This window comes from Momordica charantia, assembly GCF_013281855.1.
Source record: "Momordica charantia cultivar OHB3-1 chromosome 4 unlocalized genomic scaffold, Mcharantia_2.0 BLBB01000004.1, whole genome shotgun sequence".
NCBI lineage: Eukaryota > Viridiplantae > Streptophyta > Magnoliopsida > Cucurbitales > Cucurbitaceae > Momordica > Momordica charantia.
The window spans coordinates 6,414,560-6,426,803 of NW_028275162.1; the positions used below are offsets into that span (position 1 = coordinate 6,414,560).

Here is a 12,244-nt window from a genome sequence, read left to right on the forward strand (position 1 = left end):
TTTTATTCCGGTTAGTCATCCTTTATCAGCTAAATCTATTGCTGCACTATTTATGAAGGAGATTGTCCACCTCCAACGGTTTTCCCCACTCAATGGATCGTTACAAAATATTCTTGAGCCATTTATGGATTGAGCTATTACACCTCCATGACACTTGACTACACCAGAGCACCGCTTACCATCTACAATGCGACGACCAAATGGAGATTGTTAACAAGTGCTTGGAGATGTATTTGTGCTGTTTCTGCAGCGAAAAATCGAGACAGTGGGGAGTAATTGGTTGGCTTGGGCTGAATATTGGTATAATACCACTTACCATATCTCCATCAACACTACTCCCTTCCATGTTGTCTATGGTCGGGCCCCTCCCCCTCTGGTTTTCTATGGCGATCAGAAAAATCTCCAACGCCAATTTGGATCAGCAGTTAGCCGATCGAGACCAAGCCCGGCCTAAAAACCCACTTGAATGATGCCCAAGACCGCTTGAAGAAGTTTTTCAATAAACGTCGCTGGATAGGTTGAATTTTCTGGAGGTGATTTAGTTTACTTAAAAATCAGACCCTACTACCAACTTTCCTTAGCCAAACATTGCTGTGAAAAACTGACCCTGAAATATTTTGGACCATACACCATTATGATGTGTGTAGGTTCGGTTGCTTACCGCCTTGATCTCCCACCCAAAGCCACCAGTCACCCCATTTTTTAGGTCTCCTAGCTAAATAAAGCCATCGGCCCCAACCACAACATTCAAACCCACCGTTGAACCTCTTAGAGGATTTTGAATGGGTAGTCGAGCCTGCTCATGTGATAGGTCTTTGAAAGAGCTCGTATACAGATGAATGGGAGCTTCTCATTAAGTGGCGTGACCTTCTTGAACATGAGGCAACATGGGAGAGCATCTCTACCATTTGTCGACAGTTTCCCCACGTCCACCTTGAGGACAAGGTGTCTTTCTCCCCTGGGGGTAATGTGAGGCCCCCCGTAGTAAATACGTACACTAGGATGGGCAAAGGGGTCAATTCCCCCTAGGTAAAGTCAATGGGGTAGGACTTTTGTAAGGTATTCTTTATGATGGTACTATTTATGCTTTTGGGTTAGCTTGTTATGACATGTTTTGTCTTTTATAAGGTTTAGCCTTGGAAGGAGAGCTCCCAACTCTCTCTAACGGTTGGGCACCTTTGTATGCTTTAGCACAGCATGCTTGAATATCAACGTGTATGGGAGATACCTTACAATTTTTTGTTTCTTTTCATTTATCACTGAAAAATTCGTTTCTTGTTCACAAGAATAATATGGATAATGCAAGGGATGAAAATATGCGTACAAATCTTTTAAACAAAAATTTTGGATTAAAGCATGCATCGAGTAAACTCATGATGTGAAAAATGAAAAAGGCAACTTCGATACGTATTTCAAGTTTCGAGGCTTGTTTATAATGCTGTTGCAATACTGTGTTAATAGAAAATAAAACATACCAATTTTATTATATCCCGTTGATATTGAATTGTTTCTCAGCATAAATGACCATGCTCGATGATATTGTAGTTAGAGTTACTAGACATCAAATATTCTATTGATCTTAAACATACATGATATCTCAAATAACTATTAGAATTTTAACATTGCAATGAAACTATATGGGTCGTGAATTATGTTCATTTAGTTTGGCAACTTCAAAACTAAAAAGTATTTTACAAGTAAGTTTCATCAATAATCACGATAATGTTTTTTTTTTTGGAGCAAGAAACAACTTTTCATTGATATATGGAAAGGAAAAATACAAAAAATGTTCAAGATACAAACCCCATAAGGGTGAAAGAAGAAAACAAATAGCCGAAATCCTTAGGGAAAGCTCAACATGAGCAATACAATCACAACAAAGATAAACAACATTTAGAACCAAGGGACAATGCAGAAGGAACTTTGCAAATGGCGTGCTACTAAGCATGGTAGAACCAAGGGACAGTGTTGAAGGAACTCTCATGACTAAGCATGGAGAACCGAAAGAAGATCAAAAGAAGATTCCACAAACACATCTTTAAAGGTCTGACTGAAGAAAGCTTGAGGGATAAAATCCTTAAAACAGATACTCCAAAGAGAATCAAGCAAAGAACAACCACTCTTGGAAGAAACCAACAAAAAACCTAAATACACCGGCGAACATAAATAAGGGGTATGCAAGCTCTGTTATTGGCTTCAAAACTTCAAAATCATTCGGATTACCCAACTTTTAACCGTTGAAGAGAGCAAAGAAACAAAGCTTCAAAATATCAGTGGTATAGAAAGAACAACAACCAGACTCTGGAGAAAGAAGAAGCAGGACATTGAAGCAATATAGGGACAACTACATAAACCTTTCACCACGACACCTTCTAAGCTTTCTTGAAAAATCATCTGACACGAGACCTTTCATGATATCTACCGCACACTGCATCATTTTTGGCCCTTCCATGGAAGTCTTGATCTTTAGCAATGTTTTTGATAACTCTCAAATAACCCCAAAAGATTAACCTCAAAATCACGACAATGTTGACACGCCGTGATTATTGATGGATGTGGTGTATGACAAGTTTTATGACCACAGTTTTTTTAGAGTTCGCTGAGAGCCTCTGCTTTGTGTAATATGTTGGTAAGAATAGGATCAAACTTCTCAATGCAACATGTGTATGCATAATTTTGGAATATATATCAGTCTCTACTATATTAAATGCGTTTGTCTGAACTATTTCTTGTGCCTTCAATCCAGTTGCAAAAGGTGCTGAAAGTTTGGGAAATGTTAGCATTGAACTCATTGATATTGATGCCGAAGGTAAGGTAATAATTTTTTTTGGTTCATTTTCTTAGAGCTGACTTATTGTTTCTTAATATTTCATTTTCTGTTTTCCTTGTTGATATCATCAATCACCTTTTGTCTTGTTCTTTTTCCTTTAATACATTTTGTATGTGCATGTGTATCAGATATTTTTCCGTCCCTTCCTTTCCTTCTTATGGTTTGACTCCATGGTTAGCGATATCTATTGTGATATGCATGGAATTTGAAATTTTTTTTCCTTCTTTACATCTGTTTCAATTGAAAAAGGTGCCGACACTGATAGTTCCTGTGAAAGTGCTAGCTACGAGATCACTCGCATCAATTCTAAAGGTTAGGATATGTTCTGAATTTTGTGTTGTTTTTTATTCTCACTAGTTAGTACTCACAATTGTTGCATGTGTATTTTAAAGTTTAATAATAACCATTCCTTGTTTTTTAATTAATACAATATTTTTATGAACCCTACCGTAATCCTGCCTTTGTCGTCGGCCAAACGAACCTTTACCCTATCTCTATCGCTGCTGTCCGCCTCCGCCTTTGCTGTACGTTGCGACCCTAACCCAAACACTACCTTTATCTTCGCCGTCCGTCCATCTTTGCCTCTTCCTGTCGTAACCCTAACCCGAAACCTAACTTTGCCTCTTCCAGTTGCAACCCTAACCTGAAACCTGAACCTATCTCCATTGCTGATGCTTCTTCGACTGTCGTCGTCTGACATCTTTCCTCCAACTTTAGCGTCTTCTTCGCCGTCAGGGGTAGTTTTGGATCAATTTGTCTTCCTCTTGGCTTTTTCGGTTTTGTTCTTCATCCTAGGGTTCTGTCTTCCTCTGTTGGACTATGTTTTTTCATTCAAGTTTGGATATAGACTTGAGAAGTTGTAGCGTAACAAACAATTACTATTGGAGTTGGTGTGATAATCATTGCTTTTTCATCAAAAACTCTATGAAGAATGTTCAAATTTCTCTTCAAGTTTCCAAGCTTCAATGGCTTGAGAAGGCTTTGGATGAGTTGCTATGCTTCCCACTTCATTTAAGGTTCCTTATGCAAGTTATGGGAATGGAACTTCTCGACTTCAGAAAAAGAGATTCTTGCATGGATGATTTTTGGAATGTGTCGTTTGGTTCCACATCGGGTGGACAAAATTCATATCAATGCCTTTTGGGTTTAGGAAAAAAGGTTGGGTAACTGATGTAGTTAGAAGTTCTGTTGTTTGTTTAGTTGGCTTGGTTAGTTATTTGTTATTCAGATTGGTTAGTTATGTTGTTTGTTTAGTTGGCTTGGTTAGTTATTTGTTATTCAGATTGGTTAGTTAGTTGGTTAGTCAGGTTGGTTAATTAAAACCTTCTCTGCTTCCTTGCTTATAAATAGCAAGTTTCCCCCTTAGTTTAGTATCTTATCACTCTTAATAAAATTCTCTCTTTGGAGTTACACCAGTAACTCTTCTGGGATATGCTAAAAGATTCCTTCATGGTGGGATATGCTAAAAGATTCCTTCATGATGCTACACCTATCGTAGAGGATGAGATTTACGAGGGAAATTGCTCTTTGGCCAAGCAGCGAAGCTTTGGCAAATGGAGCAACTCTTATTGGGTCCAAAAGGAATCCGAAGTTGTGGAAACGAATTAGGATAACGCCATGGTTATTTCAAGGTTTTGTGCTCAAGATATTTGGAAGGCAATTTCTGCTTTCCTCAAAAGTGTCTTCTCGGAAAATTGTCAAGTCAACCCCTTCTTGGCAAATACAACTTTGTTTAGATTCGGAGGTGGAAGACCTTTGAACTCTGATTGACTCAATGGTAAATGGTGCATGATGGATTTCATATGTGAAGTTGGAAAAATAGAATCTTAAAGAACATGGCAGGAAGGAAGTGATGGTTTGTTTTGGTGGGTGGGTGAAAATTTGTGACTTGTACCTTTAGAGCTCTGGAATTTGCGATGCTTTAAGGCCAGGCCATTGGAACTCATCTGGGAGGTTTGAAAAAAGTCTCTTCAACAACCCTAAACAACCTTAAATCTGTTAGATTGTTGAGCAGCTCTCATCCAAATCGAGAAGAATGTTTGTAGCTTTATTCTGGCTTCTATTGAGATAACTATGAAATGTGGAGTGTTTGAGGTACAAGTGGGGTTGCCATAAATGAGGCTACCAGGTTGTCTTCTTCCTCTGTCCAACTCTCCAAGACTACGTCGATTGCTGATTCCCCTAACTCGTTGGACTTTAAAAGACTGCAAGAAGTTTTGACAGATCAAGAGTTTTAGTTTGGCAAAGAGTTTATTAAGAAGGATAGCCTAGAAAAGCGGCTTACAATTGACCCTCGCGCTTCAGTTGCCTCTGATTTTGAAAAGTTTCTGGCAAGTCAGTTAAGTACTCCTCTGGCTAGAAAAGTCATGGAAATTGATAAAGAAAAAGACATTATTGGTCCTACTGATTTTCAAGAAATAAATGCAGAAGCTATTCTGAACCAAAAGTTAAAAGGCAACCCTTTTCCACGTGGTATGAAGAATACCGATTACCGAAAGATGATCCTTTGATGAAGATTTTCAGATTTTATTTAATGGGCAAAAAAAGATGAGAAGTTGGATCTTCCACAACAAACAACCATTCCTTTCTGTTTTGAAGGGAGGGGGATTACTCTTGTCCCATTTGAATCTGTCCACTGAGTTTTAAGTTGTTTAGAAAGCTAAAATGTTCTCTCTTATTAAGCCTTTTGCAATTTTCAAAGCTTTCAGTTTTAGTTTGGATGGTGAGGTTTTTAAATATTCTTTTCGGCGTGCCGGTTGGCATATGGTGGTTTATATTTGGAGGTTTTTTTGAAGACTAACATTGAGGCTTAGTTTTTGGTGATTACCCCTTGTTAGCATTTCGGTTGCGGTTTAGTTCTTGTGTACTAGCTTCTACTTGGTTCTTTTTGGAGTTTGGTCTTTGCTTTTGGTGCTAAGGAAAGTTTTTTCCCTCATGCGGTCGTTGGCTCTAGAATTCGTTTGGTTCTTCAAGCCAGTGTTTTCAAGGCGCAAGGCGCACTTCAAGGCGAGAGGCGATAAAAAGGCGAGGCCTGAGTGAAGCGAGGCACACTGAATAAAATATTTAATAAATAATATTTATTAATAATTTATATGTAAAATAAATAAATATTCAATAAAATGTGAAAATTAAAAAAAAAATATATATATATATATATTCAAATAAAAATTAATTTAAATAATTGAGAAAAATAAAAATATTCAAATTAAAGAAAAAAGAAGCAGAGAGAAAATTGTATTTAAAATAAATGGTAAAAAAATAGTTCAATAATGCTAAAGAATTAAATAGAAATAGTTGTATTTATGGAAACCGTATTTATAATAAATAGCTGTGTTTATGGGAAACACAAAAATACTATTTGACAGCTAGCAAGCACATAGAAAAATGTGTTGCCTTCAAACTTTTCTTTCTTTAGTACTGCCCTCAATTTTTTCTTCTCGTACTCTACAAAAAAAGAAAAGCTCTTCTCCTCCTCAAGCTTTTCTTCTTCAACATGCTCTACCTCAAATTTTCTTCTTCCTTCAACTCTACCATCTCTATTATCTCCCTTCTTATCTCCTACAGTTCTGGTTTTCTCCTCTCTTCATCTTCTTCTTTTTTAAACTCTTCGTTCTCTTTTTGTTTATTTTCGTTATGAGGTGGGTTTTTATTGAGTTAAATTGATTTAAAAAAAAAAAGTTTGATGTGCCCGCCTTCAACCAGGCGCTCGCCTCGCCATAAGGCGAGGGCGCGCCAAGGCGTAGTGAGGCGCACCAAGGCGAGCGCCCGGTTGAAGGCGGTCACCCTGGCACCACTCAAGGCGCACTCAGGCGAAATCGCCTCGCCCCTCGCCTTAGGCGCTCGCCTGGGTGCGCCTCGAAAACACTGCTTCAAGCTCTATAGAAAGCAGTTTTTCTGAGTTTTGGTTTAGAATGCTTTTTATCTTCTTCGAGCTTGTATTGCTCTTGTTGTGCTAATTCTTCGTTACTTTTCTCTTCTTCTCTCTCTTCTTTTTTCACACCTTTAAGGTTTGTATCTTGAACTTTTTCTTTTTCATATATCAATGAATAGTTGTTTCTGGTTGAAAAAATATACAATTTTTTTCTTTATCTAAAAAAATCATTGATGGTAAGGTGTAAAAATTATTCAGTATAAAATGAATATATGCTTTCGAAATTGTATTAAATAACTAAAATTTAAAATTTAATTATTGTTCTTATTTTGATTGTAATGCTCTCTGTTGAGCCTCTTTTCTACTCTTTTCTACTTTGGCCCGTTCTCTTTTTCTGTCACTCCTTTGGGAGTTTGTATCCTTGAAAATTTTCTTCTTTTCTATATGTTTGTTTCTTGTTAAAAAAAAACAAAAATCAAAGAAAAGATAAAATATAAAAATTAATGACACTTGATGTACTTCTATTATATCCAGGTAGATAACAAAATAAAGCAAAACTTGGCAACATCCTGCCTTATATCAATCAACTAAAATGCCCCTACATTAACATGACCTAGAGGGGCAAGGTCCATCGTTTCTATGAGTGAGAAATAAGAACATTTGGAAACAAATATGGAGCCCTAATTTGGTTCTCCATTGGTGAGCTTCATCATTTCTGGTATTTTCTTCATTTCTTGGTCTTCCTTGAAATGAGTGGCATATCCCCTCGAGCTAAGTTCTAAGATAAAATTTCTCCTTGCATTTAAGATCTTGGGAAAATTATGAAAGAACAAAAATTTCCATCTCCTCCTCTAACCCTTTGATTTCACAATATAAAAAAAAAAACTCTTTCTAGCTTTTCGTCTCTCCATTCTTTCATCACTATTCAAGATATTCATTCTCCTTTTTTAAAAAATTCTTCTATTTCTTTGTCTACAACTTCTTCCTTACTCATTTATCTGTGCAAAAATCTGTTCCATTTCTGTAATTTCTCTTTTGATATCTTTAATTTTTGGAAGAGTAGAACCAATCCATTAATAACCTCCTCCTCCTCCCAACTTTCTTCAACCACTTTGATCCCTTCCTTTAATCCTGACCATCTATTAGAAAATCTGAAAGGTGCTGGTTCTCATTTTTAAACAATTTATTCTATTTTGTAGAAGCAAAAAAACTATTTCTAAGTAGTAAGATTGGCTATTCCTTCCATTTGACCAAGTGAATTTACCATTTAATAACGAGTATATGTCGAGGTTCCTCTCTATTATCTCTCCTTGTTCCAAATGCCTAGAGGGGTTCGAAAGCAAGTTGAAAAAATGATGATAACTTTTTTATGGAATAGTGGATCCTCCGGAGCTCTAAATCATCTTGCTCACTAGAATATTTCGTCCAAACTTATGGAAAATGGAGGTTTGGGTGTTGGCGGGCTCTCAAGAATGAACAACGCTTTGTTAGCAAAGTGGGGCTGGCGGTTTGGTAGGGAAACAAATGCTCTCTGGCGTTAGGTGGTAGCAAGTCTTTACGGGGAAAAGGAGTTCGGTTGGTCGGCGGGGGAAAAGGTTAATAGCTGCCTCAGATGCCTTTGGACCAATATCTCTCGAAATTGGAAGCTATACAACCATTTTGCTGATTTTGGGATGCACAGACATTTTCTTGGAAAGTTCTTTCTCGTAGGGCGTTGAAAGATGACGAGATTGAGGAATTCACCTCATTCTATCACTGCTAAATTTATATTCTCCCAATACTAGCCCAGACAATAGGATATGGTCATTGGATCCATCGGGTTGCTTCACAATGGCATCAATTCCCAAGTCTCTCCCAGATATCTCTATGCCAACAGACCTATTTAAAGCTATTTGGAAAACTAAGAGCCCTAAGAAGGTTAGTTTCTTCATTTGGATTCTACTGTATGGAAAGGTGAATACCATCGATGTCCTTCGAAAGAAACTCTCTGGCCATACTCTCCTGCCTTCTATTTGTCCTCCTTGCCAAGACAATGAGGAATGCTCAATCCACATATTCTTCTTCTGCCCCTATGCTTGGCATTGCTGGGAATGTTTGTTCGAGGAGTTTAAGATGTCCTGGGTGTTTGGCAACACAGTAGCAAGGAATGTCCATCAGATAATGTTAGGGCTATCTCTAAGTCCTAAAGCTAATCTTCTGTGGCTGAATGCCGTAAAAGCTATTCTCTACGAGCTTTGGTTCGAAAGAAATCTCAGAGTGTTCGAAGGAAATAGCAGCCACTGGGACTCCGCTTCGGTCTAGCTAACTTCAAAGCTTCTCATTGGTGTTATTTATCATTTGCATTTAGGAATTATACTCCTAGTTTATACGTTTTAATTGGAAGGCTTTCACTATACCTTGTTAAGTTTATCTGTTTTATTTTCTGGTTTCTTTCTTTCACTCTTTCGAGAGTTTGTATCTTTGAACGTTATTGTTCCTTTTCATTATTTCAATGAGAAATTCGTATCTTGTTAAAAAAAAAAAGGAATTTGAATTCCCTTTCACAACAGTTTTGATAAAAATGCTGTTGATGATCTAGTTCTTCTGGGAGGGGACCTCATCTGCCCCCCTCCTTTTAGGCTCTTATTTCCTGTTTGAATAGACTCATGCTTCTTATTTAAAAAATACTATTGATGAGTATGGGGCCAGAAAAGCCCCATGGCTGGATGGGTTTGCGAGTTTTTAAAAAAGTCTTGGAACATCATCAAAGGGATGGTTCCAAGACATTTTTGAAAATGATGTCTTAAACTCTTGCGTTGATGAAACTTATCTCTGTTTGATTTCTTGATTCCTAAGAAGATGAGAGCTCACTTCCGCCCCATTAGTCTTGTCACAAGTATATTTTTCAATAGAAATGTATAATAGAGCGCTCGAAAGGGTTCGAACCTGTGCCCCCAAATACCACTCAGGCGCACAAATGCCACTAGGCCAAGGCCAACATTTTTCTTGTCACATGTATCTACAAGATTATTGCTAAAGTGTTGGCAGCTAGGCTAAAAAAGGTCCTCTCGCCACTAGGCCAAGGCCAACATTTTTCTTGTCACATGTATCTACAAGATTATTGCTAAAGTGTTGGCAGCTAGGCTAAAAAAGGTCCTCTCATTCACTGTATCTCAAAATCAAACAACCTTTGTAGTAAAAAGGCAAAGCTTGGACTTGAAATTGATTGGGAACGAGAGGTTGTGGATGAGTACCGGTGCACAAAGAACAAAGGGCGGATCATTAAGCTAGGCTTTGAGAAGGCTCATGATAGGTTGGAACGTTGTTGCCATTTGGTGGAAAATTGGTACAGAAGTTAGCTTGGTAGATGTGATAAGATTTTGTTTTGGGAAGGTCGTTGGATCGAGGATGTCTCTCTCAAAGATGCCTATCAAAGATTTTACAAAATGGCTAGCTCTAAGGGTTTTCGTGTAACAAATCTCAAACCAGTCATCATGAGAGTTCTGTTTGGTGATTACTATGGTCTCTTCCCATTATATGGTGTGAAGATAAGCTTTGATGTTTTTAATTAGAAACTAAGCTTTCATTGAGAAGAAATGAAAGAATATACAAGGGGCATAGGAAAAACAAGCCCGACAAAAAGGGATCCGCCTATAAGAATGGACTCCAATCCAAAAGAATAGCACTAAATGGTGATTATATGGAAGATATGGTCCATATAATAGTGGAATGTTCTCGGTTAAATCCTACATGGTTAACCTTTCACAAGAGGCCTCAAGGGCGAATTACTTTAAAGGAAACTTTATATGGAAGGTCGAGGTCCCTAAGAAGGTTAAGATTTGCTTGTGGTTGATGATGCATGAAAGGCTAAAAACCTGCTCTAGAATTCAAAAGGTGATGCCGAATATGTGCCTTTCCCCTAGCTGGTGTGTGTTGTGCAAGAATAGTGAAGAAGATCAATGGCACCTGCTCCTCAACTGCCCCTTTGCCTCAACTTGTTGGACAAACCTCTTCCAGACGTTTAACTTAAGCTGGTGCTTCCTAACAAGGCCGCCAATGGTATTCTACAGTTGTTTAAAGGAACGTTCTTTAAAGGAAAAGCAAATCTCCTTTGGTCGTTTGGTATTGCAGGGTTGGTTGGAAATTATGGTTCGAGAGGAATAGAAAAGATGCTTTTTGGGGCAGGAGACCGAGAGAAGGATTTTCTGGGAGAATGTTAGACTTTGTGTCTCTTTGTGGGCTGCTAGTCATAAAGCCTTTTGTAATTATGGTGTCTCTCAAATCTTTGCCAATTGGGATGTTTTTTTGTAATTCCTTGGCAAGCGGGGAATAGCTCATCTCCCCTTTTTTTGTAATTCTCTTGTAATGAAAGTCTAGTTTCTTATAAAAAAAATGCCTTAGAAACTGACACTCAGAGAGAGGTATTAAATCTAACCCGCTCCCAAATTTCCCCCAATACCTCTCAATTTTCCTAAAAATTCTACTGTTCCTCTTGATTCAAATACCCCACAAAATAGCAAAAGTAATTCTTTCTCAATATGACAACGCAGAGTAATTTTAACTTAAATTTTAGTCATTTTTGTACTTCATCATGGTGCTACTAACTGGGACTCTTTTTGTAAGTGTGCAGTTCTATGAAATTTAGTATCTTATGAAAGAAAAAAGTGGTTGCTAGAAGTGAACAAGAATGATTCTTTTGGATCGAAAGCCCTTTCTTTAGGCTCGCTTCCTTCTCGTGGGCTGTTTTTTTTGTATGCCCTTGTCGTTGTTTTTGTTTTCATTTGTCTCAATGAAAAGTTCGGTTTCTTAGAAAAAAACAAGAATGATACTCTCTTTTGTAACTACTCTTCTTCTACAATTCTAGCCAGTTAACTGCAAGCTTTTGGTGTTTAGTTTTTATGTGTGATGTCCAGTAGCACCTACGCTCCATGCATTCATATTACTTTTCTTTCTTTATTCTTAGATTTGTTTGTCTAATTGAAGTTCGAACATCCAATTCAGTTGCTAACTCTGCAAGTCATCAAATTAGCACTGGACCATCGGATCTTGCTTCTGAAGATACATGTGTAGGTAATCCCAATTTTATGTTCTTTTGACTTATTAAATTTATGTTATGTTTTATCCTCTCTCTCAATAGTTAAATTAGACAAGAAGAAAATATTCTAGAAAGATGCAGCACTGTGGGTTAATTGACGCTTTGGTTACAACATACATTTAATAAGGGAACATCTTTTGTTGCACTTGTTGTAGATCGGTCACCTGAAGATGGTCTTAAAGAGCGGGAGATTTTTGAGACTAGTGTGGTTTTGCTTTCTCGTGCTGCAAATAATGAGGTGGACACTCCAACTTATTGTGAAATTTGAAGTTTGCCTCGACTTTGTATAAATTTAATAATGTAACAAATATTTAATTTGTATAATCTTCATTTGGGTTGGACTTCCTATCTTTTCAGTCATTTTCTCTATATACAAGTAATTTAAGTTAATAACAGGTAAATTGTTGGACCAAATTTCTCTTTAGGCTAGCCTAGGTCTCCCAACTGTTTCTAAGTGGGGTGGTACTAT

At 37.5% G+C, this 12,244-nt stretch overlaps 1 protein-coding gene across 11 annotated transcripts in view; it reads left to right on the forward strand.

Moving 5' to 3' along the window:
• LOC111012217 (Cysteine proteinases superfamily protein) overlaps positions 1 to 12,244 on the forward strand; it is a 71,057-nt gene that overhangs the window by 7,873 nt on the left and 50,940 nt on the right. For 6 of the 11 annotated variants that reach the window (XM_088122576.1, XM_022286281.2, XM_088122567.1 and 3 more), the window contains 4 exons: positions 2,747 to 2,809; positions 3,080 to 3,142; positions 11,682 to 11,750; positions 11,931 to 12,013. In XM_088122576.1, the coding sequence (XP_087978702.1) occupies positions 2,747 to 2,809; positions 3,080 to 3,142; positions 11,682 to 11,750; positions 11,931 to 12,013 (278 nt within the window). Of the gene's footprint in view, positions 1 to 2,746; positions 2,815 to 3,079; positions 3,143 to 11,681; positions 11,751 to 11,930; positions 12,014 to 12,244 lie in introns of those variants that run through there. The other 5 variants (XM_088122572.1, XM_088122574.1, XM_088122568.1 and 2 more) reach the window with 4 other exon arrangements.